The 26,667-nt window shown below is 38.7% G+C and overlaps 1 protein-coding gene across 1 annotated transcript in view; it reads left to right on the top strand.

The window, feature by feature from the left end:
- The window catches only part of Vps41 (VPS41 subunit of HOPS complex), a 159,792-nt gene that overhangs the window by 25,428 nt on the left and 107,697 nt on the right, over positions 1–26,667 (top strand). The window contains exon 4 of the mRNA XM_055603954.1: positions 6,630–6,707. Coding sequence (XP_055459929.1) covers positions 6,630–6,707 — 78 coding nt within the window. The remainder of the gene's footprint in view (positions 1–6,629; positions 6,708–26,667) is intronic.

Below are 26,667 nucleotides of genomic sequence, written 5' to 3' on the forward strand. Positions count from 1 at the left end.
ATGTGTATTTTCTAGATGCTTTTTTTGTTCTCTTTATCTGAATCCTGCAAATACATTTTGGCATTGTCTTCTTTTCCTTGTAAACTTGCACCTGTTTTGTGCTGCATGATCCCATTTGGTGGCATCACTGTCTCCTCTGTCACCTAAGCAAAAAGTGACCCCTTATTTCTTTCCCCACAGCCATTCCTCTAGTCCTGGTGATTTTGTTTTTCCTAAGCTCGAGCACTGCCTTTTAACTTCGGCTTCCTGCACTTGGTTAATGGGGACTGTTTTTGTTTTCCTGTCTAAATCCTTCTGTTTCTTTGTTGCAGTGTGTTGTGTTGAAAATACAGAACTTTTTAGACCCTTGCATAATTTTCATCATCTGAATAAAGGCTGCGCTCTTCCATGTGGCATGTAAGGCACTACAGGATCTTGCCTGTTGTGTGGGATTGAGCTTCTCTCTCACTGCTGTAGCTGTGGGCATGAGACTGTGGTAGCAGTGTTTTGTCCTATTCTGCCACCAGCTTATGTGCTAGGGCCTTCTTCTCCTGATCTTCTGTTAGTTCACATTCATCATTTCTCCCTGAAACTGCTGCACATACTATGAGCGAGCCTGTTTTCTTTCACATTTGTTCTCTCCACTGCTCTTCTTAGCCCCTTTGCCCAAGTGGACTCCGGAGATTCTGATCTGATCATGTGGTCTTGCCCCTTGAAACTCACTGATTGGTGATGTCTTAATGGTTTGGACCTGTCGCCCCTACTTTCCACCATTTCCCACCTTTCATCCCTGTGTAATTATTTGGTGCTGCTTGTTAGTCAGCCTTTCCAGATGCACCACCTGTCTTTTCTCTTGGGCATGCATTAGGTGGCTCTTTCATCTGTATAAAGCTGCTTATAATTTCCTTTGTCTTCTTATGGAACTTCATGTTGTTTCTCCTCTGGCCTTTCTACCTGCATGTGTCTGCTTTCTAATTCTTGCTTTCTGATATATCTCACCGACTCTTCTTATTTCTGTGGGTGTTATAGGTACTGCCATTTTAAACATAGTCTTTAAATTGAATTGCAATTGCTTATTTTTATATCTATTTTCCTCAGTACAGCAAAATCTTTATGTTGCATTTGCTCATGTTCTAAGTGCATTATAGTTTTTTTGTGTGTGTCCTTGTTGAATGATTATTTGCATTTGATTGCATGAAGTGGAGAGCCGTGTTTGTCTCCTAGTTAACACTGCATGTAACCAACTGGCCAGAGTTGGGAAGCATTGTCAGTGCTGAAATTTATAACACAGGCTTTCAGTTTTGGCCCATAATTCTTATTAAGAGGATTTCACTTGAGTTGATAGCATTTCATCTTTATTTTTGCTTTGTTTCTGCAGTTCCAGGAAGTGAATGCAGGGCATAGAAGGCATGTGTTCTGCATCCCAGCTGCCTCCTGGGCTCTGAATTTCAGTATTTGTTTCTTTCCTTGACATCACTTAGTATCTGTTTCTAATGAAGTCCCATCAGTTTCTGGGACCTAATTCCTCATGTGTTGGAGGTTGTCCTAGTGGCAATACTTTGAATATTGTAAAACACTTTGAGAAAGTGTTTCAGATATGCAGTGTGCTTCCTTTTCTGGGTGATTCCACAGACGTGCTGAAAAACCCATCTACTTTACCCACATAAAGTTCTTTTGTGCACAATGGAAGTGCTGTAGTTAGTGGGTTAAAATTTCCTCTCTGATAAAGCAAGCAGGTTTCTTTAATTAAACATTAAAGAGAACATTGGGCTATATTTATGATTATACATCCTAGATTTTAATATTTTCAGGCAAAAAAAGAGAAAGAAAACAAACCCCTAAAATCTAATACCTAAGAAGCTCAAGTATTTATTTATATATTCTTAAAATTTCAGTGAATTTACTTTATATCCCAAGGGTGCCCCTTTCCTTCTTTCCTCCCAGTCTCCCCTTTTACCTCCTTTCCTTTTCCCCCTCCTTCTTCCCCCCCGAAAAGGGGGCTCCCCTCCTCCTGTACCAACCCACCCCCCCTGCCAGAGGGAAGTGATCTAAAAGTAGGCAATAGAGTCCATGTTAGAAACAGCTCCCACACCCCTGTAACTCGCCATGTGCCCCAAATGAAGACCAAGCTGCCCCTTGGCCATATATATGCAATAGGCGTAGGTCCAGGCCATGCATGTTTCTTAGTTAATGTCTCACTCCTGTAAGTCCCCCTGGGTCTGGGCTATATGTCTCTGTTGGCCTCTTTGTAAGATTCCTGTCCACTCCAGGCTCTTCCATCTTTCCCCCAGAACTTCCACTGGACCCCATAAGCTCCGCCCCATGATTGGCTGCAAGTCTCAGCATCTGTCCTGATCCACTGCTGGCTGGATCTTCCCAGATGACAGTCAAGTTGGGCTCTTGTCTGCAAGCATTGCAGAGCATCATTTATAGTGTTAAGGGCTGGCTTCCTACCATGGGGTATTTCTCAGGTTGGGCCAATTATTGGTTGGACATTCCCTCAATCTTTGTTCTCTCTTTATCCCTGCATTTGTTGTAGGCAGGGTAATTTTTGGATCAAAGGTTTTGTTGATGGGTTGTTGTTCCCCTTTTTCCAATAGTCCTGCCTGGCTAGGAGTTGGTCACTTCAGTCTTCATGTCCCTCGCTGTTAGGAGTCTCAGCTGGCTTCATACCCATATGCTCTCAGGAGCCTACCCCATTGAAGGCCTCCAGCTTGACAAGGAGATGCCTCTCCTCAGTTTCTCTTATTGTACCCAGCCCTCTCACCCCCCACCCCAGTTCTCCCCACATCTCATGCCCACCCTTGTTTCCCTCCTGCCCAGGTCCCTCTCTTCATCCACTTCTGCTGCCTAGTCTATTTTCCCTTCTGAGTGACTTTCCAGCATTCTCCATTGGGTCCTTCTTGTTACTTAGCTTCTTTCAGTCTGTGAATTGGATTATGATTATCCTGTACTATAGGTCTGGTATCTCCTTATAAGTGAGTATATATCCTGTGTGTCTTTTTGGGTCTGGGTTACTTCACTCAGGATGCTCTTTTCTTGTTCCATCCATTTGCCTGCAAATTTATGATGTCCTTGTTTTTAAAGCTGAGTAGTATTCCATGTGTAATGTACCACAACTTCCGTATCCATTCTTCAGTTGAGGGACATCTAGGTTGTTTCCAGTTTCTGGCTACTGTCTGCTATAAACATAGTTAAGCAAATGTCCTTGTTGTATGGTGGAGTATCTTTTGGGTATATGTCCAAGAGTGCTATAGCTGGGCCTTGAGCTAGAACTATTCCCAATTTTCTGAGAAACTGCCAGATTGATTTCCAGAGAGGTTGTACAAGTTTGCACTCCCACCAGCAATGGAGGGGGGTTCCCCTTTCTCCATATCCTCACTATCATGTGTTGTCCCTTGAGTTTTGATGTTAGCCATTCTGGCTGATGTAAGATAGAATCTTAGAGTCATTTTGATTTGCATTTCTCAGATGCTTAAGGACACTGAACATTTCTTAAGTGCTTCTCATACATTCAGGATTCCTCTGTTGTGAATTCTCAGTTTAGCCCGGTACCCCATTTTTAATTGGATTATTTGACTTGTTGATGTTTAATTTCTTAAGTTTTTGAGAATAGTTTTTGAGAATTTCATAAAATGTATTTTAATTGTATTCACCTGTATATGCGTATTTCCTGTGTATGTCCCTTTCCCAGGTCCATCCCCTTTCTCCATCCAGTGTTGTGTCCCCTTCCTTCCTTCTTTCCTTTCTTCCTTCCTTCCTTCCTTCCTTCCTTCCTTCCTTCCTTCCGTCCCTTCCTCTCTCCCTCCCTCCCTCTCTCCCTCATCCCTTCCTTCCTGTCAAAGACAACATTGTCCTGCCCTGGTACAGGGTGTGTGGCCTTCCAATGGAGCGTGGTCAGCTTACCAGGGGCTGCCCTCCTAGAGAAAACTGACTCTCCAGCTGCTAACAGTTGCCAGCAGCCTGTTCCCCAGCTCCTGTCTCTGTGATGGGCCTTGGTCTGGCTTGAGCTTGCACAGACTTTGTACATACTGTTGCAATTGCTCTGAGTTCAGGTGTGCTATATACAGAAGACAGTGTTTCTGAATAATTCTGTACAACCTCTGGGTCTTACACTCTTTCCTTCCCCACTTCCACACAGATTCATAAGCCCTGGGAGGAGGAGTGTGAGTGGTGTACGTGTTCCATATAAGGCTAAGCATTCTGTGGCTTTGTATTTTCTGTGCCTTGATCAGTTTTCATTGCATCTGTTTATCTGTCTATTTATTCGTCCATCCATCCACCCTCTATCTATCTATCTATCTATACATCCATCTATCTATCTATTATCTATCTATCTGTTCTATGTATTTTTGTATGAGAGACTATCTCTGTATATATAGGCATGATTGGGCCATGGTGTGTAGAGAGGTCAGAGGACAACTTGGTGGAGTTGATTCTCTTCTTATGCCACGTGGATTCTAGGGATTGAACTCATCTGTCCCAGCAGCAAGCACTTTGACCCACTGAGCCCAGAACCTCATGGTTTATAATAGCTAGAAGAAAAATAAAATTTGAAGGATGTGTTCTTAAATTCTGTCATATTGTAGGCAATTTTGTATTTTACATTTTTGTTGCACTTTAGGTTAGTCGAAAGCATTAGCAAAAGATTATATGAATTATCCGTAATTTCAGTAGTTAAATAAATATGATCAGTATATTAAACATTGTTTGGAAAGATATTTAGTTTCTTAGCTTGAGACAGTAGCATTAATTTTCTGTTCTAAATGGCTAGATGTTTTTCTAAAGAAAAGATAACTTATTCAGATACCTGTGAATTTTTTTCATAAATGGTTTATATTTACCTTATCTTTAGATTAAAAATACAAAATCAAATTTTTTTCTATCTATCTTAGCTGGTTAAAAACAGCAATTTTGAAAAAAAAAAGGGGGGGGGACAATGAATTAATATGTATAAAATAGCCTGTATTTAACCTCTCAATTTTTCATAAAATAAAATGTAATTATTTTTTAAAATGGCTTTTATAGTGATGCCACAGAGTGACACAATACTACTGCATTTTAAGGATCCAAACTCCCTTAGTTTCCTAACAAACTAAATGCAGAATTTATGAGGAGGATCAATACTGTGAGATACTTGGGGTGCAGTGAGCTTTTAAGACCCATTCTTTTACCGCAGAAAAACCGTCAAATGGCGTATCACTTGCCTTTGGTTAGCATTTTATGTGGCACTCCTATTCAGATACCGTCAGTATCACTCTTAAGATAAAATTACAACCACTTGGGTCCTCTAGTTCTGATTAGAATGTTCTTGTGCTTTGGGGAAAACATTCCTGCTTGCTTTAAATATTCAGACTAATTTCCCACCAGGATCACCTCTTCTCCCTTTCTCTCGCAGCGCCCAAGCCTCCTGTTTGCACCAGGCTTGCTGTCTGCCCTGGATGACTAATCGTCATGGCACTTGGTGCATTCAGGCAGGCCTGTGCAGCGGAATCGTCATCCCTAGTTATGTCTGCACACCTGATGTTTTATTAACCAGTATTGATTTTTTACCCAGGGGACTTTTTTCTTCCTGAAAAAAGGCAACCTTGCAGGAGTGAAAGGCATTGCAGGGGATGAATTTCTAATGAACCCCCTTTTCCCTTTTTGTGGTTCCTCTTTAATGTAGCTTCGTATTTTAAGTGCCTGAATTGAAATTTCATTTTTAGCAATTCTATTTTGATAAATCCCTTCAAATCTTGACTTTCGGTGAGATTATTTTTTAAAGATTGTGCTGCTTGACTGAAATGCTTAGTAGTGCCTGTGAATTTGAGTATTTCATTATGGGCTGCAATGAAGCATGCTCGCATGCAGTGAAATACAGAGGATTCTGGACTATTTGAGTAATGCTTAGAGAAATGAAAAGAAGAAAAATCTCATGTCATATTTCAGGTAGTCCTTAAGTTTCTTCTGGCTTGTTTAGGATCAGTTCAAAGGAATAAAGAAACAGTGGGATATGTGAACTAGTCTGATATCATAAAATGAATGTGTAGCCCAGCAGTTATTTAGTGACAGGAAAGGATTATTTTTGCATTGGAATATAAACATTTATGCTCAGTGTTATGTGGTACCATTTATAGAGATATCCTAAAGATGATGATACAAGTACATCTGAGGTTTTTGATCCTTCAATATGGCATGGATTTTTCCATTCAAAAACAATAGTTTATTGTTGCTAAGCATTTTTGGTTGTTGTTGTTGGACTGAAATGATGGCCCGGATTTCCACATTTACGTTAAATTAGGGAGAGTTTCTTAATCATTTCCTCTGACTTTGGGTTCAGCTGTAGTATGGTTGAGCTTTTACTGCTGCATTTTTAATTTACTGCCTCAGTCCATCAGGCATTGTGTACAGAATGCGTACACACCATTAGTTGTCAGTAGATGAGGGTCCTCATGAGTCATTTTGACAGCTGGCTTGTGCTATCACGGTAAAATAGGCCTGGTTCTGTCATTTTCCCCAAGCTGGAGCCATGCCTTTTCTAAGGAATGCATAGCTTCAAAGATATTGCAAATATTTATTCATTAAGTGTTATCACTTTGAAAGGCTTTTATTAACTGTATACTAATAGAGTGCATATTCATTAATTGACCTCTCTGCTTTTCTTACAGTTTTTGGCACTGGGTACACATTATGGCAAGGTTTATTTACTTGATGTCCAGGGAAACATCACTCAGAAGTTTGATGTAGTAAGTATTGGTGTAAAATAATGTACATGTTAAGTGTCATGCTAAAAATTTGTGGTTTTAACAGTCGGGTGGCATAAGAAGATATTAATAAAATTAGAGTGCTAATAATATAAGTCTAAAATTTATCGTATATTCTAAACTTTTTGAAGATAAACTAGAGAAAGATCTCTGTAGATACAGGTATACATATATATACATTTGACTGATATGTATGTGTGTATATCTATACACTATTTGTATAAATTTGTATAATTGCAGTGTTTTAGTTCATTATAGTCATCCATTTGACTTTTAATGGAGCATTAAAATAATACATATGAGTACTTATATTTAATTGGCAGTATGGAATATCTAGAACAATGGTTTTTAACCTTCCTAATGCTGTCACCCTTTAATGCAGTTCCTCTTGTGGTGATCCCCCCAACTATTTTGGAATAGCAAAGTTATTTTCTTTGCTATTTCATAACTGTAATGTTGCTACTATTATGAATCATGAGGCAAATAGCTGATATTCAGAATATCTGATATGTGACTCCCAAAGCGGTTGTGACCCATTGGTTGAGACCTCTGCTCTAAATGAATTGTTATTAAAACAAAAAGATCTTGCTTTTATTTGTGAATGATGCCAGTTGACATGCTCTCAGCATTTGTGGGGTCTTTGTGTGTGAGCCCCTCTTTGATGTCTGAGTTTTCTTACCATCTCATTGACTTGCCAAATGTGACTGAAATTTGACTGGTTGTGTTGGTGGATTAAGTTTATCTCTTCTAGTATATACAATTCAGGTATTTTGTGTGAGTGCTTTAGGTTGACTTGATTGGAACTTTTGCTATTGAGGATGAAAGAAAAATTACATTTGAAGTTTGAATTTTGTGTTTGATGTACATCTTAAAGGTATTGGTAATTTCTATTTTTTGTGTGACTATGAAAATGTGTGAAAAGATTGTTTTTGGGGGCAGATGTTAAGTACTTTAGATTTTTTATTTCATTTTTGTGTATGAAAATTTTGTCTGCATGCATATTTGTCCACCACCTATGTCCCTGGTGCATGACGAAGTCCGAGGAGGGAGGGCCTTAAATCCCTTGGAACTAGACTTGTAGAGTTGTAGAGTTGTGAGCTACCCTGTGCTGTTTGGGAACTAAACCCCAGGTGCTCTGCAAAAACAGCAAGTGCTCTTAACAGCTGAGCCATCTCTCTTAGTGCTCTTAGTGGGGTGTGGGAAGAGGCAAGATAGATATTAAACACAAACAACAAAAAGCCCCTCAGCTCTTGTTGAAAGACTTATCATGAGACAGGGCAGTTTCTAAAGCTAACGTGATATATGAGAGAAAAAGGAATGGAGGGCTCAGAAAGAGAAATGTGCCCTCTCATTGTGCTGTTCCATCAGGGCACCTGTGGGGTTTGTTTGTTTGTTCTCTTAATTGTCCTTTTTTTGGCAAAAAAAAAAAAAAAAAAAAAATGCTCCTTTCCTCCCCTCCTCTATTACTTCAGACACTGGCTATACATGTAAGCCTTTGGTCTTTCCACTGTCTGTTAATGTGAAAGTGCAGCTGAGTAGCTCTGTGTGTGGTAGTGGTGGGGTCAGGGATTTGAAGGGGTTACATTATACATCCTTTCCAACTTTGAAAAGATGTTTGCCTGAGCAATTTCTTAAGTCTTTAATACGCATTGTTTAGAACTTGTGTGTGTGCCTGTGGGGTTTATAGTCATATATGTTTGTTCTTTTGCCAGCACACAGCCTTTGTGTGCACTTAGCTTGTGCCTTCCGTTCTGTCTTCTGTGAACCACTGGCACATTAGCTGTGTCCTTCATCCATCGTTTTTCAGGTTATGAAATGTCTCATCTACAAGATTGTCTGCATTTTGGGTTTTGGCCCTGTCTAACATCTTTTAAAGCTAAGCTTCTATAGTGGTTTTGCTTTGTTTGTTTTTGTTTTTTTTTCCTTTCTTTGATAGATGAAGATAGTTTGATGAGATTTTTCTGTTTATCCTCTCCAAGAAATTTGATAATCTCCCCTGGAAATTTTTCTTGTTTAAAGACATGGTTTCTTGATGGTTCTAGTCAGATTAGAGTTTTGAGTGTCAATTGTCAGCTGGTCATTATCTTTCGGGAGAAGTGCTAATGTCAGTTTCACATTTGTTACAGGATTTTTATTTCTTTTTTTCTCTGTTTCTGATGTGTTTGATTTGTAGGGCTCTATGTGCCTCTTCTTTAAAATGTTGCCCAGCACCTGAATGTCTTCAAGTGTAATAGGTGACAATTTTTACATTGCTCTTTTTTTTTTTCCTTTGAGATAGAGTCTCGCTCCATAGCCTCCCACCCCCATTCTGGGTACTTATATGTATCCTAGGAATCCAGGAACTCAAAGGGTGCTAGCTCCTCCCAGAGTGCTGAGGTTGTAGGTGGCAGTCCTGCCCCTGGCCATGGTTGCCATAGTTAATCTAGAACCTTTCTCTGCATTAGGAAGATGATAAGAGAAAAGCAGAGACTTTAAAAAATTAATATCTTTGGCTTGCTTTTTACCTGTAGGTATAAAAATAATGTAAACAAATTAAAGTCAGACAAGATAATGATTTGTATAACCTTTTTACTTTCCTCAAGAAATGCATTTTCAACCCCTTCATTGCATTGGTCCTTTTGATTGCACTAGCAGAATAACGAAGCAGTAGTGCTGAATTTTTTTGGTCAGTATGGCTTGGGTTGGCAGGGCATGGATGTGCGAAGGAACCACTTTAAAAGTGTGTCTTAAGTGATTCAGATCCTTGAGCTGGATAGCGTCAGTATGTCAAAAGCTGTCTCCTCTTACCTATATAATAGAAAAGAAGAAAACCGAGCAACTCATTCTGTATTTTAGAAAAATAATATTGCTTCTGCCATAAATACCTCAAGAGGAATAATGTTCTTTGTGGAATCTACTAACGCTGAGCAAGGCTGTCTGATAACCCAGCAGTTGCACTTTGGAGAAGTTCATTTCCAAGAAAAATGCATGTAGTACATACGTCCATAAAACTGTAGGCTAGCCATGGCTTAATTCATGATAGTTTCAAATGGAAGCAACCCAAATGGTAGTGGAAATGCATCTGTTCATTGTGCTGTGTTCTGAACAACACAAATGAACAAATTTTCAGCCTCTGCATATAATGGCTAGCAATGCCAGATAACCAGTGTTACTTTTGAATTCTTGCTTTGAATGTATGATTATGAAATACCAATATGCTTTCTCTTTAATGACCCTCATTTTCATGTAATATAATTAAAATTTAACATCAGAGTATTTATTTTAAACAGTGATCACATTGATACAACATTTCTGTGTTAAATTTTTAGAGCATTATGTTATGTTAGATAAGTATTTTTTTAACATGTTTAGTAAAAATGTGAAGACTCCATTAGTCAAACCAGACTTCTGTTGTTTACCAAATTTTTGTGTTTTTCTTTCTTTTTTTTTAACTTTTTTTTATTTTTTATGAATTACACTTTATTCATTTTATATCCCCCCATGAGCCCCTCCCTCCTCCCCTCCCGATCCCACCCTCCCTTCCCTTTCTGCATGCATGCCCCTCCCCAAGTCCACTGATAGGGGAGGTTCTCCTCTCCTTTCTGATCTTAGTCTATCAGTTCTCATCAAAAGTGGCTGCATTGTCCTCTGCTGTGGCCTGGTAAGGCTGCTTCCCCTCAGGGGGGAGGTGATCAAAGAGCAGGCCAATCAGATTATGTCAGAGGCAGTCCCTCTTCCCATTACTAGGTAACCCACTTGGACACTGAACTGCCATGGGCCACATCTGTGAAGGGGTTCTAGGTTATCTCCATGAATAGTTGCAGTATGAGTCTCTGGGAAGTTCCCTGTGTTCAAATTTTCTTGTTCTGTTGCTCTCCTTGTGGAGTTCCTGTCCTCTCCAGCTCTTACTAATTCCCACTTCTTACATAAAATTCCATTCACTCTGCCCGACAATTGGCCATCAGGCTCAGCATCTGCTTTGATAGTCTGCAGGGCAGAGGCTTTCAGAGGCCCTCTGTGGTAGGTTCCTAGGTTGTTTCCTGTTTTCTTCTTCTTCTGATGTCCATCCTCTTTGCCTTTCAGGATGGGGATTGAACATTTTGGTTAGGTTCCTCTCTCTTGCTTAGTTTCTTTAGATGCACAGATTTTAGTGGGTTTGTCCTATGTTGTATGTCTATATGAGTGAGTATATACCGTGTGTGTCTTTTTGCTTCTGGGACAACTCACTCAGGGTGATCCTTTCCAGGTCCCACCATTTACCTGCAAATTTCATGATTTCCTTATTTTTCATTGCTGAGTAATATTTCATTGTATAGATTTACCACAATTTCTGCATCCATTCTTCAGTTGAGGGGCATCTGGGCTGTTTCCAGCTTCTGGCGATTACAAATAAAGCTGCTACAAACATGGTTGAGCAAATGTTCTTTTTGTGTACTTGAGCCTCTTTTGGATATATGCCTAGGAGTGGTATGGCTGGATCTTGAGGAAGTGCTATTCCTAGTTGTCTGAGAAAGCACCAGATTGATTTCCAGAGTGGTTGTACAAGTTTACATTCCCACCAGCAGTGGAGGAGGGTTCCCCTTTCTCCACAACTTCTCCAGCATGTGTTGTCACTTGAGTTTTTGATCTTGGCCATTCTGATGGGTGTAAGGTGAAGTCTCAGGGTTGTTTTGATTTGCATTTCTCTAATGGCTAATGAGGTTGAGCATTTCTTTAAGTGCTTCTCTGCCATTTGATATTCCTCTATTGAGAATTCTCTGTTTAGCTCTGTTCCCCATTTTTTAAGTGGATTACTTGCTTTGCTCCTTTTCAGCTTGTTTAGTTCTTTATATATACTGGATATGAGTCCTCTGTCAGATAAAGGGTTGGTGAAGATTCTTTCCCAGTCTGTAGGCAGTTGCTTTGTTTTGATGACAGTGTCCTTTGCTTTACAGAAGCTTTTCAGTTTCATGTAGAAAGTGACAAGATTTCACCGTGATGTGCCGTGGGTGGGTATGCAAGAGGAACTCTAGAAAAATGTATCATTGAAGAAAGGCAAAAAGGAGTTACCAAGGGCTTTCAGCATTTTGTTTGTTACAGCTGACAAAGTTTTAATGAGTTAAGGAGTTTTCTTCTATTCCAGGTAGTTGTCTGTTGGTATTTCTAATTGCTGTTCAGTTAGGGTTACATTTACAGGTTCTGGTCCACAGTTGCCAGTCTTTGGAACTGTTCATGTTTGCACATTAATAAAAGCCTATTTCTCCTAGCACTCAGGGAGGCAAAGACAGGTGGATCTCTATGAGTTTGAGGCCAGCCTGCTCTATAAAGCGAGTCCAGGACAGCTAATGCTACACAGAGAAATCCTCTCTTGGAAAAAAAAAAAAAAAAAACCAAAACCAACTAACCAACCAACCAAATAAAAATCTTCAAAACTTAACAAAAATATTTGAAAATATTTTTATTTTCAGGCTAATGGATGTTATTAATTTCACTTAATGTCATGATATTAAGTGAAATTGGTCAAACCCAGGAAACAAATATTGCATATTTTATCACATTGCAATAGATTTAAAGGAAAAAAAAAAGGACTTGAAAGTATAGGTGGTCTATTTGGGAACAGGAAAGTGACCAGTGTGAAAGGGTAGAGGAACAGGAGGAGATGGTGTGGTTATTATGTGCAGAGTGCGTGATAGAGATGTCACAGCGAAACCCTACATTTTAGACAATATATGATAGCTTTTTTTAATTAAAACTAATTTTTGAGATTATAATAAAATTACACAATTTCATCCTTTCATTTTCTCTCTGAAACAACCTTCTCATATATTTCATTCCCTTTTCTCTTTCAATTCCATGGCTTCTTTTTTTCCTATATTGTTGTATCATATGTGTATATATAATAATATGACATATATGTATTGTATAATACATATATAATACACATGACATATATATACACACATATATGTGCATACTATGTATATATATATGTATATATATATATATATATTCCTAAATACATAAATATAACCTGTTCAGTCCATATAATGTTATTTGGTTTTTCCATATCATGGTATTTGTATGTACATATTTTCCATTTCATATTGGATAACCAATTGGTATGCCCCTCTCCCATTGTTAGCTTTCCTGGTTGCCTGTAGTTCTTTGTCTAGGGTTGAGCCTCATGAGTTTACTACCTCCACATTATCAAGTCTATTGATGTCGTCCTTGTTCCAGTCATGTTTGGGCAGCCATTTTGGTGAGACTTCATGGGTGTACCTTCCTCCAAGAGCTTTAGACCCTCTAACAACCACATTACCAGGCATGAGAAGCCCTCATGTAAGTTGTTGTTCAGGTTGCTCAAGAGACTCAAAACATTATGCCTGACATTAGCTAATGCCTGGTTTTTCCCCAGAGGTGTAAGGTAAATCTCTGCTTGTTGAAGATACCATGATTTTTAGACACAAAGCTCAGAGATTCCCCAAAATGGAACTATCCTGAGTGCCTCCTCCCTGAGAACTGTATTTTATAGTACCATGTAAGCTTCAAAGGAAGGAAGCAGACAACATTCCTAGGCAGCTATGACACCTGTGAACTGCAATAGCAAGCAGCATGGCATGGCATCCCCAAGAGTGCAGCAGTGGCGCATACATCCTTGCAGTAACCCAAAGCTCTCTAACTGGACTTCAGCTACTCCAAAAGGGGAATCATGCTTGGTACCAGAAACCTAGCCAACTTATTATGGCTAATGCAGTCATGATCTTGGAGGAAAACCCACAACTACAATTTTATTAAACTAAATATTTTTCCTTATACCCACAGATAAGTTTAGCTCTCACCCCTCATTCCGAAAACTTCCCTTTGAAACAGACAGAGACGTTTATTAGAAAGCCACAACTGATGAAAATGTACAGTTGTGAATCCCAGTCCCAACTGATACATCCACAACACAACTCCTGCACCTGAGGCTCAAGGATCCAGTGATCTAAACCTTCTCACATCACTCATTAATCAAGAAAATGTGCAACAGATCTTCTTCTAGGCAATCTGATGCAGGCTCTCAGTTAAAATTCCTCTTCCCTGATAATTCTAGCTTGTGTCAAACTGTTCAATAAATGAATGAATGAATGAGTGAATAAGTAAACAAACAGACAAACCCAACACAACCTGTTCTTGGCGTGTACCTACCCACAACAACAATCTAGGAAAAACACTTAACAGAGAATAAAAGTTAATAAAGGAAAGGCATTCTAGACACAAAGGATGGGATGAAAAGTTTTGGAACAAGCATGCACATACAAAAATCAAAAGGTGACATATGGATCAAAATAAGGATAGAAAAGCAGCTAGATCTTAGATTGAAAAGATGCATTCCTGGCCATGCCCAGGGTCCAGTGCTTTTCTTTCCTCTGAACACATTCATTGTTATCGTTTTCCTTGGAGTATGGTCTTTCATCTTGCCAGTTACAGCTCATTGTTCATATATAAGGTCCTGGAGAGCAGAGGTCAAGTCTATGCTGTACTTCTTCATATTGCTACCACTCTTCTAGGGCGATTGGGTGCCTGGTTAGTATATATTGGTTGATAGCACCGTGTTTGGGTCACACCTGTGAAGCTAGTTAGTTGTCACTGTAATCTTTCAGAAGACATCTGTGAATCAGGTCTTGCTTGCCTATGTGCTATTCACCTCTAGGTTTTTCACTGTATTTGTGATGAGATTTTTTTTTCTTTTGCTCTCTGCTATAGAATGAATTGTGTCTCTCCTCCTAATTCATATTTTGAGGCCTTAACCTCCTCTGTGATGGGGTTTAGGAATGAGACAGTTAGGAAGTGATCATATTTAGATAAGGTCTTGGGGGTGGGGATTAGCAGCACTAAAGAAATCTCCTGTCCAAAAGTGAGATATCTCTGCCATAGGAGTTGACCTAGACCATAGTATTTTCTTTCCTAGGGTACATCTAGACAGCTGGTATGAGATGTGCACCTTCTGCTTTTAAAATTAATTCCCTTTGGCAATCACATGTGAAGACTGGTTTTTGTAAACTTTACGTAAACCTAGCAATATCTGGGGAGACGGTGCCTCAGTTGAAGAATTACCTCCTTTAGACTGTAGAAGCTTTTTCTTGATTAGTGATGGTGTGGGAGAGCCTACCTTGCTGTGGATGGTGCTACCCCTGGGCAGGTGGTCCTGGGTTTCTGGCCAGGGGTAGCCATGGGAAGCAGGCCAGTAAGCAATGGCTTTCAATGGCTTTGGCTTCAGTTCCTGCCCCAGCTTCTTTTCAATGATGAACTTGGTGTGGAAGTGTAAAATAATATAAATACATTTCTTCCCACATTAGTTTTGTTCAATGTTTTATCACAGCAATAGAAAACAAACCAGGACACTAGTCAAAATACTGTTTTTTGAGAATTTTATATTTATATCATTTCCCCTTACTCCTCTTATTCCCATCCCCACACTTCCTCGCAAATTCCAGGCCTCCTTCCTTATATATTCTTGTTACACACACATATACAAGCATACACCTGCAGAGTACTTTTAGGATTGCTTCTGTGTCGATATTTTTAGGGCTACTTGTCACAGTTTTAATATACACACACAGGTCTTTTTTGGTTGCTATGGGAATTCATAAGCCTATTGAGTTTAGGTATTGAGGAGATTTTCAAAGATCATTCGAAGCATAAAAGGTGCTAAGTCAGGAAGCCAGGAGTAAATGGGTTTATGCTGTTTCAGGCATGTGTTCCTTGCCAATACTCTGTCGATGTCCTTAGGTGTTCTGGTTAGGGTTCCTCTCTAAATTTCAAAGGATGTTTTTGTTATTAGTTTGTTTGTGAATGATTTCATGTTTTTCCCTGGACTTTGGTACTTGGCCATCATTGGACTGGAATGCACTTTTAACCTTGGATTGTCTTTTTTTGGCATAGAATCACCTAATCCAAATGCTTTCTACTTTCCTTCCTATCGATGTATAAATGTTGTTTGGAAGATCACCGGTCTTTCCTTGCATATTTCAGCAAAGGAAGTGCTATCATCTTTTCCTTCTCTCTTTGCGAACACAACCCTAAAAGTTTCGTGTTTCCTTCCAGCTTCTGAAATTGCATTTTTAACATTCATACACAATTCTTTGTTACATAGCTTAATTGTCTTCTCTGTGTTATTTGGTACAGATATTTACATTTTTGTACAGATTGTTTTTCTGTCATCTATTGGAGTGCTTATAAATTTGATAGCATATAAATTTGATAGCTGTGAGGAAGAAAATAAAAGTTCTCCAAGCTAATATAATCATGTGCTATATGATAGTATTTCAGTGGTGGCTGGCATAAACTACAGCGGCCTGCAAGGCTAGATTGCTGGAACTTTTTGCAGCCAACTTAGTAAGCACACTTAATAATGGTACAATCATGACATAGCCTGGCAGCACCTTTTTTTATTTTTATTTTTTATATTAATTACAGTTTATTCACTTTGTATCCCAGTGGTAGCTCCTTCCTTCATTCCCTCCCAGTCCCACTCTCCCTCCCTCATACCTCTTATGCCCCTCTCCAAGTCCACTGATAAGGGAGGTCCTCCTCCCCTTCCATCTGACCCTAGCTTATACAGTCTGATCTGAACTAGCTGCATTGCCCTCCGCTGTGGCCTGGCAAGGCTGCTTCCCCATCCAGGGGAGGCGGTCAAAGAGGTAGCCACTGAGTTCATGTCAGAGACAGTCCCTGTTCCCCTTACTAGGGTACCCACTTGGACACTGAACTGCCATGGGCTACATCTGAGTAGGGATTCTAGGTTATATCCATGAATAGTCCTTGGTTGGAGTATCATAAGTCTCAGAAAAGACCCCTAGGCCCAGATCTTTTGTTTCTGTTGCTATCCTTGTGGAGCTCCTGTCCTCTCCAGGTCTTATTATCTTTCCCCACTTTCCTAAGATTCCCTGCACTTTGCCCAAAGTTTGGTTATGAATCTCAGCATCTGCTTTGATACACTGCTGGGTAGAGTCTTTCAGAGGCCCTCTTGGTGGGCTCCTCTTCTGTTTCTTGTTTTCTCCTTTCAATGTCTGTCCCATTTGCCTTTCATGATTGAGGACTGATCATTTTACCCAGGGTCCTCCTTCTAGCTCACCTTCTTTAGGTGTTCAGATTTTTGTAGGTTTATTCTATGTTATATGACTAGTGTCCACTTATAAATGAGTATATACTGTATGTGTCTTTCTTTTTCTGAGATACCTCACGAATGATGATTTTTTTCTAGTTCCCACCATTTGCCTGCGAATTTCATAATTTCCTTGTTTTTCATTGCTGAGTAGTATTCAATTGTGTAAATATACCACAATTTCTGTGTCTATTCCTCCATTGAGGGACATCTGGGTTGTTTCCAGGTTCTGGCTATTATGAATAAAGCTGCTATGAACATGGTTGAGCAAATGTCCTTGTGTACTTGAACATATTTTGGATATATGCCTAGGAGTAGTATAGCTGGATCTTGAGGAAGCGCTATTCCTAATTGTCTGGGAAAGCGCCAAATTGATTTCCAAAGTGGTTGTACAAGTTTACATTCCCACAAGCAATGGAGGAGGGTTCCCCTTTCTCCACATTCTCTCCAGCATGTATTGTCACTTGAGTTTTTGATCTTGGCCATTCTCATGGGTGTAAGGTAAAATCTTAGGGTTGTTTTGATTTGCATCTCTCTGATAGCTAAGGACACTGAGCATTTCTTTAAGTATTTCTCTGCCATTCGATATTCCTTTACAGAGAATTCGCTGTTTAGCTCTGTACCCCATTTTTTAAATTGGATTACTTGATTTGTTGCTTTTTAACTTCTTTAGTTCTTTATATATTCTGGATATTAGCCCTCTCTCAGATATGGGTTTGTGAAGATCCTTTCCCTGGCTGTAGGCTGTTGTTTTGTTTTGGTGACAGTCTCCTTTGCTTTTCAGAAGGTTTTCAGTTTCATGAGGTCCCATTTATTGATTGTTGATCATAGAGCCTGGGATGTTTGTGTTCTGTTCAGGAAGTTGTCTCCTGTGCCAATGAGTTCTAGGCTCTTCTACACTTTTTCTTCTAACTGACTTAGTGTATCTGGTTTTATGTTGAGGTCTTTGATCTACTTGTTCTTTAGTTTTGTACAGGGTGATAAATATGGATCTATTTGCATTTTTCTACATGTAGACATCCAGGAACACCAGCACCATTTGTTGAAGATGCTATCTTTTTTCCATTGTATGGTTTTGGTTTCTTTGTCAAAAATCAAGTATCCATAGGTATGTGGGTTTATTTCTGGGTCTTCAGTTTGATTCCATTGATCCACCATTCTGTTTCTATGCCAGTACCATGCAGTTTTTATTACTATTGCTCTGTTGTACAGTTTGCGATCAGGGGTGGAGATACCTCCAGATGATCGGTTGTTGTACAGGATCGTTTTGGCAATTTTGCATTTTTTTTGTTTTTCCATATGAAGTTGAGAATTTTTCTTTTAAGTTCTGTAAAGAATTGTGTTGGTATTTTAATGGGAATTGCATTGAATCTGTATATTGCTTTTGGCAGGATGGCCATTTTCACTATGTTAATCCTAATAGTCCATGAACACGGGAGATCTTTCCATCTTCTGATCTCTTCTTCAGTTTCTTTCTTCAGAGACTTAAGTTTTTTTCGAACAGGTCTTTCACTTGCTCGGTACACCAAGGTACTTTATGTTATTAGTGGCTATTGTGAAGGGTGTTGTTTCCCTAATTTCTTTCTTGGCCCTTTTGCCTTTGGTATACAGGAGGGCTTCTGTTTTATTTTTTTTTTATTTTTTTTTTGAGTTAATTTTTTATCCAGCCACTTTGCTGAAGGTGTTAATCAGCTGAAGGAGTTCTCTGGTTGAGTTTTTGGCCTCGCTCATGTAGACTATCATATCATCTGCAAATTCTTTGACTTCTTCCTTTCTGATTTGTATCCTCTTGATCTCCTTTATTTGTCTCATTGCTCTAGCTAGGACTTCACGTACTATGTTGAAGAGATATGGAGAGAGTAGGCAGCCTTGCCTTGTCCCTGATTTCAGTGAGATTGATTTAAGTTTCTCTCCATTGAGTTTGATGCTGGCTACAGGCTTGCTGTATATTGTCTTTACTATGTTTAGGTATGTGCCTTGTATCCCTGATCTCTCCAAGACTTTAAACATGAATGGGTGTTAGATTCTGTATCTAAGGGGATGATCATGTTCTCCTTCAGTTTGTTTATATGATGTATTAAATTGATGGATTTCCGTATATTGAACCACCCCTGCATGCCTGGGATGAAGCCTATTTGGTCATGGTGGGTGATATCTTTTATGTGTTCTTGGTTTCAGTTTGTCAGGATTTTATTGAGTATTTTTGCATCAATGTTCATAAGAGAGATAGGTCTGAAGTTCTCTTTTTTGGTTGGGTGTTTATGTGGTTTAGGTATCAAGGTGACTGTGGCTTTATAGAATGAGTTTGGTAATGTTCCTTCTTTTTCTATTTTGTGGAATAATTTGAAGAGAGTTGGAGTTAGCATTTCTTTGAAGGTCTGGTAGAATTCTGCAGTGAAACCATTTGGCCCTGGGCCTATTTTGGAAGGGAGATTTTTAATGACTACTTTTATTTCCTTGGGGGATATAGGACTATTCAATCTTTCTACCTGATCTTGATTTAATTTTGGTAAATGAAATCTATCAAGAAAATTGTCTGTTTCCTTTAGATTTTCAAATATCTATATATATGCTTTTGTAGTAAGACCTGATGATTGTTTGGATTTCCTCAGTATCTGTTGTTATATCCCCCTTTTCATTTCTGATTTTGCTGATTTGGATAGTTCCTCTCTGCCTTTTAGTTAGTTTGGCTAAGGGTTTATTTATCTTGTTGATTTTCTCAGAGAACCAACTCTTGGTTTCATTGATTCTTTGAATTGTTTTATTTGATTCTAATTTATTGATTTTAGCCCTGAGTTTGATTATTTCCAGCCGTCTACTCTTGGATGTGTCTGCTTCTTTTTTTTTTCCCCCTAGGATTTTCAGTGGGCCTTTAAGTTGCTTGTATGAGATGTTAAAAATTTCTTCTTGAAGGCACTTAGTGATATGAATTATCTTCTTAGCACTGCTTTCATTGTGTCCCATAAGTTTGGGTATGTTGTGCCTTCCTTTTCATTGAATTCTAGGAAGTCTTTAATTTCTTTCTTTATTTCTTCCCTAACCCAGTTTTCATTGAGTAGGGAGTTGTTCAGTTTCCATGTGAGTGTAGGCTTTTTGCTATTTCTGTTGTTGTTGAGGTCCAGCTTTAATCCATGGTGATCAGACAGGATACAAGGGATTATTTCAATCCTCTTGTATCTGCTGAGGCTTGCTTTGTGACCAACTATATGGTCTATTTTGGAGAAAGTTCCATGAGGTGCTGAAAAGAAGTTGTGCTCTTTTGAATTTGGGTGAAAAGTTCTGTAGACATCTATTAGGTCGATTTGATTTAGGACCTCTATAAGTGCCTTTGTTTCCTTATATAGCTTCTGTCTAGCTGATCTGTCCATTGTTGAGAGTGGGGTGTTAAAGCTTCCCACTATTAAGGTGTTGGGATCAATGTGTGATTTAAGCTTTAATAATGTTTCGTTTAAAAATGTAGGTACTCTTGTATTTGGGGCATAGATTTTCAGAACTTGGATGTTCTCTTGGTGGATTTTTCCTTTGATGAGAATGTAGTGTCCCTCCTTATCTTTTTTAATGAATTTTGGTTGAAAGTCTATTTTATTAGATATTAGGATAGCTACTCCAGCTTGTTTTCTGGGTCCATTTCTTGAAAAACATTTTTCAACCTTTTACTCTGAGGTAGTGTTTATCTTTGTTGCAGAGATGAGTTTCTTTGATGCAGCAGAATGTTGGATCCTCTTTCTGCCACCATTCTGTTAGTCTTTGTCTTTTTATTGGAGAATTGAGTCCATTGATGTTGATAGATGATAGTGACCAATGCTTGTTAGTTCCTTTATTGTGGAGTTGGTAGTGTTACTGTGATTGATTGCTTGTTTTCTTTTAATTTTTGTTGTGAACGCTATTTGTATCCTACGTTTTCTTGGGTATAGTTGTTTTCGTTACATTGGAGTTTTCCTTCTAGTATCTTCTGTAGGGCGGGGTTGCTGTGTAGATAGTGTTTAAATTTAGTTTTGTCATGAAATATTTTGCTTTCTCCATCTATGTTGATTGAAAGCTTTGCTGGGTAGAGTAGTCCGGGCTGGCATCTGTGGTCCCTTAAGATCTGCATGACATTTGCCCAGCCCCTTCTGGCTTTCATAGTTTCTGTTGAGAAGTCTGGTGTGAGTCTGATAGGCCTACCTTTATATGTAACTTGGCCTTGTCCATTGCTGCCTTTACTATTTTTTCTTTGTTCCTGGCAGCACCTCTTGTAATGTTTCATATGACTTTAGTTCAAATCTGAAAAATTTCCTTATATCAGGGCAGTTTTCTGGGAAATTAGAATTTTATAGCTTCCTTCCAATATCAGAATTACCATGTATACATGCATTCATGATGCCCCAGCTATTTTTTTTTTTTTTTTTTTTTGCTTGTTTGTATGTGGCTGCTGTGATATAGGGAGTGATTATTCATTGGAAGAGTCTTGGGGATCAGGGCTCAGAACCTCAGCTAACTCACCTTAATCAAAGAAGCCGTGCTTTATACTATAGGTCTGCTGCTACCTGGTGACTGTCCTGAAGCAGATACTGTCTGCAGTGTGCCATTTTAGCTTTGGCATCATTAATTAAGAAGCAGGCTTTGTATCTATTGATATGATCAGAATGGTACATTGTTGACCCAAATGTGCCAGTACCTGTAATTCTTATGTAAGACTGATTGACAGGTCTCAGACTCTCATGCGTGTAAAGAACCTGTTTTCTATATTTGAGCACAGTGTTTTCAGTGATAAGGGATGTGTCAAATGAGTTGCGAATTACTTAAATCGGAAACACTCTAACTTTTGATAAACGATGCTGAGAAAACTCACATTTCCAATTTTCTGCATTAAACATAATCTCAAGTTTGTGGATTAAGCATAGGTACCTTGATAACTTTGTGGCATCCATGCATCTAAGTGAGTAAGAAAACTTATTCGGCATTAAGGCTGCTTGTCTAATTTAGAGTCAGATGTAGAGTGAAGGATGCCGGAATATTTGACCCTTTTGTGGTAGGTGTGTTTGGGTAGATATCTCTTCAGCAGCTAGGTTTTAATAGTTCTTCATAGAAAAACATAACCTGGAACTTCCCATGTTTCAAAGTCGAGGTTGAAGCAATTTTAACTGCCTAAACCACGACTGCGCTGTGAGAGAGGTGGTAGCCTGGAGCATAGCTGCCTGCAACCTGCAGATTAGTTTCTTCTTCAGTGAGCGTGTTCTCGCGATGTTTCTTTCTTTGGCGCTCAGTCATTTATTTCAAAGAAAGAGTCAGAGAAAGATCGTGAGCAAGGTTAGACTGAGGAGCAGTGATCTCATTTGTAAGAGGAGACTAAGAACCCATAGGAAGTAGAATTGGGAGTTTTGAGCTTTGGATGACTGGATTTCAGGTTGTCGCAGTTGGACTAGTCAGGATGATGGATTCTTCTATGAAACCGTATCAGAAGGCTAAGGAAGAGTTTTCAGAGGGTATTTACATAAACATTTCTGTATCCTCCAGGAACTTGAGAACAGGAGAGTTAAAAGGAAGGGGTGGGTATGAGACATGGTGATAGAGACTTAATTGACAGGTTTAGCCATCAAGAAGAGAGTGTGGTTTTTTCAAGAGATTGTCTTTCAAAATGATCAACTTTGAAATTTGATGTATTTAAGGAATTAAGTGAAACCAGGAGATTAATGGTAGATTTAATGTCATGAACCAGAAGGCAGGGCCTTTTTGTACAGAGGTCTGCATAGATAGTTTAACAGCATTCACCTTGACATTGTTTTATTTAAATAGACTTTTTAATCACTTGGAACACTGACAGAGTATTTGTGTATTGTATATAGTTCTTCCTATTCTGTTTTTCTGAGTGAAGAGGTTTCTTTGTAGCCTTTTAAAGAAATTATTTCGCAGTTAATTAATTAATTATTTAATTAATTCCCAATTATCTTATATTTAATTGAATTGTACATTAATCAGAACAGATAAACTCTTGAAGTATAGTTTTTCCCCATCTCTTGATACTGTGGGATCTTATATAGTATTCTCATCACTTGATTATCCAGACTTTATTTTATACTAATAAGAAGATATCTTAACTTCTAGTGATACTATTAATTTTAGCTTTAGCTTTCTGTTTCACTGAAAGAAATATAAAAAACATACTAGACCTAGGGAAAACAGAATAACTAAAATACAATTAAATATATTTAAAATATAATTAAAATATCTAGGTTATAATTACAAAGATTAGCTATGACAGTGTTAAGGGATGTGGAAGCACTCCGCTCTGCTCCTCTCTCCTCTTTTCTTCCCATGTAGTATTGGGGAATGAAACCCACAGCCTTGTGCTTCCTGGGAAGAGTTCTGGAGCAAGCTGTACCTCCAGATAGGTGTGGAACTCACCAGCACTGATGCAAAAATAACAGGCAGTGGGTAAGCTTTAGGACATTAAATACAAATCTATGGTATGTACCAGACTTTCTAGACATGGAGGTGAAAACAAGTTTACATAGACATATATAAATATTCATATGAGTTTTTTTTTTAAATAATGCACTCGAACTGTAGACCCCTTTGTTGTCAGTCTACAGGTAAAGAAAATAAAGTTCATCCATATAATGGCATTTCTCATCAATGTAAAGGGAAGAACTATTTATGGGTACATGTAATACATACAACAACTCTTTCATGATAAGGGAAAGAAGACAAACTTAGAAAGTAATAAAATTGCATTTATAAACGTATAGAAAATATATCAGTATGGCTGCAGTGAAGGAAAGTAGAAAAGGGATTGGTCGATTTCACCTCAGAAGTAAGTGCCTTACGAAGTACTCTAAAAATGTTATTCCTATATAAGAAAAAGTTAATGTATTAGGATGCTTTTGAGGGATTGGTAACAGAAATGTGTGTCCCACATATAACAAAGAAAATTACACAGAAAAGAAGTGGGCCCATTCATAACTGTTTGGAGTTGTCACTGCTCTGCACATGTATCAAACCGTGTTCAACTGTAGAGTACAACTTTGATGACTATCCTTGGGTGGGTGGGCATCTTTTGAATATATTCTGGAAGGGGAAGGAACCATGCCAGATGCCATCAGGTTTCCATCATAAGTCATTGAAGTTTCCTACAATGAGGCATACCATGTTATACCCACAGCTTTGTTTGGCAATGTTTCACTATTCTGCTCACCAGCTCGTGTAAAACCTCATTGCCATTTAGGTTTCTGGAAGTGGGAACTAGTTTGTATTTTTCTGGTTACTAGTGAGTCTGTTTACTCTTGAGGATGGTTCATGTATTTTGTTAGTATGCATGTATAGTTCTAGGTTGATTTGTACTTAAAAAGTCTATTGCTGAAGATGCTGTCTTTTTTCCATTGAATGGATGTGGCTTCTTTGTCAAAAATCAAGTGTTCATAGGTGTGTGGGTTTATTTCTGGGTCTTCTATTTGGTTCCATTGATCCTCCTTTCTGTTTCTATGCCAATACCATGCTGTTTTTATTACTATTGCTCTGTAGTACAGCTTGAGATCGAGGATGGAGATACCTCCAGATGATCTGTTGTTGTACAGGATCCTTTTGGGGATTCTGGGTTTTTTGTTTCTCCATATGAAGCTGAGAATCTTTCTGTCAAGGTCTGTAAAGAACTGAGTTGGTATTTTGATGGGAATTGCATTGAATCTGTAGATTGCTTTTGGCAGGATGGCCATTTTCACAATGTTAATCCTACCAATCCACGGGAGATCTTTCCACAGTGTATCAAAGCAGATATTAAGATTCATAACCAAACCTTCGACAAAGTGCAGGGAATCATATGAAAGAAGGGGGAGTTAGTAAGACCTGGAGAGTACAGGAGTGCCACAAGGACCAAATACATCTGGGCACACGGGTCTTTCATGAGACTGTTTCTCCAACCAAGGACCATGTATGGATATAACCTAGAACCCCTGCTTGGATATAGCCCATGGTAGTTCAGTGTCGAAATGTGTTCTCTAATAAGGGGAACAGGGACTATTCCTGACATGAACTCAACGGTGAGCTCTTTGACACTCCCCCGCCCCACCAAGGGAGGAGCAGCCTTGCTAGGCCACAGAAGAAGACACTGTAGCCAGGCCTGAAGAGACTTGATAAGCTAGGGTCTGATGGAAGGGGAGGAGGTCCTCCCCTATTAGTAGACTTGGAAAGGGGCAGGGAGAAGATGAGGGAGGGAGGGTTTGAGAGGGAATGAGGGAGGGGGCTACGGCTGGGTTACAAAGTAAATAACCTGTGATTAATATAAAAACTAAATAAAATAAATTAAAAAAAGTCTATTGCTAAAGGCAAAAGTAACAACAGAAAGTAACTCTTGATGAGGGTAGGCCATATAATGACTCAGAATCAGAATCGTCACTAGCAAGTCACAGGTAGTGGTTTTCAACCTTAAAGTAGAGTATGTCTACTTTTATATCATCTTGATATTTTAAATTTGAACTTTATTGGTTTCATTGACTTATGTGCCTTGATTCTTTTAAGTTTTAGAAAATCTATAATGTGCTTGTGCCATTTTAATATATGTATTATTCTGTAAGCATGTTAACCTGTATTATGAGGTGAATTATGAGATGGCTTGAGAGAAGGTTCAGTGATTAAGAAGAGTATTAGCTGCTCTTGCAGAGGAAATGAGTTCTGTTCCTAGCCATCCCATTGGGCAGGTCACACTACCTGTAACTCCAGCTCCAGGGAATCTGCCGCCTCTTCTGGCCTCCACAGGTTAAGCACACACTGACATATGCAAATAAAAATAGTAAATCTTTAAGAGAGTGGTAGATATGTTCTAATATGTGGCTCATTTTTTAATTTCTCAATTATAGCCATTTCGGGTCATAATTTTTAATGGAGTAAATATCAGTCTTCACATTTTTAGTGTTGTGTGTGTGTATGTTATAAGGGGAAAAAAACGTTTGCAATTGTTAAAATATCTAAAGTTGTAAAATTATTCTGTATTTTATTCCAAAAGTTTTCAGTTTTTGCTTTTTTATAGTAAATCTTCACTTTTCCTCAATATAAATGTTCTCAGGAATGGGGAGAATAATTTTTCTCTTAGTGTTAGGACAGTTAGGACCTTGCCAGGGAAATATTACAGTAATTCTCTCTTAGCCTTGGGATGTGTTCCAAGACCTCTGCTACATTCTTGCAACTTTGGGAAATATGGAGCGCTATGCAATGTGCAGTTCGTACGCTTTCTCCTGTAGGTGTGCATCTGTTCTGATGTTTAATTTACAGATTAGACACAGAGATAAACACTTACAAAATAGAATGTCTATTCACGTGTGGTGAGATTACTACTCTTGCTTTCCAGACATTGTTAAGTAAAAAGGAGTTACTTGAATGGAGGACCTGTGATGATACCTAAATTATGTTTGATTGATAACCAAGATAACTACCAAGTTATTAGTGGATTGGTAGTGATGTATAGTTGAAACGTGTTGGACAAAAGGATGACATATTCTTGGAGACACAGAGTTTGGCAGAGCAAGTAAGTGTTCATTATCTCACTCAGAACACCGGAGGTTTAGAACTTTTAAATTAGTTTGGAATTCTTCATCATGTATTTCTAGACCGCAGTTGGCTATAGGTAGCTAAAACCTTGGAAAAATAAACTATGGTTAAAGAGGACTACATGGCTAACTGTGCTGAATTTCCACTTTATTGCCTGTCATTATCTGTATTGTGTGATTGGAAACCCACTGCCTCAGAATGCATATAGGACTAAAGTAGTCATGAAATGACTTTTAGGGTCTCCAGTATGATGGTCAGCTGGATTGTGCAGGGGGCTGTGTGAGCCTGGGGTTAGAGGGTGATGGTATAGCATTGGAC

This window comes from Psammomys obesus, unplaced genomic scaffold, assembly GCF_907164565.1.
Source record: "Psammomys obesus unplaced genomic scaffold, mPsaObe1.curated_primary_1811, whole genome shotgun sequence".
Taxonomy (NCBI): domain Eukaryota; kingdom Metazoa; phylum Chordata; class Mammalia; order Rodentia; family Muridae; genus Psammomys; species Psammomys obesus.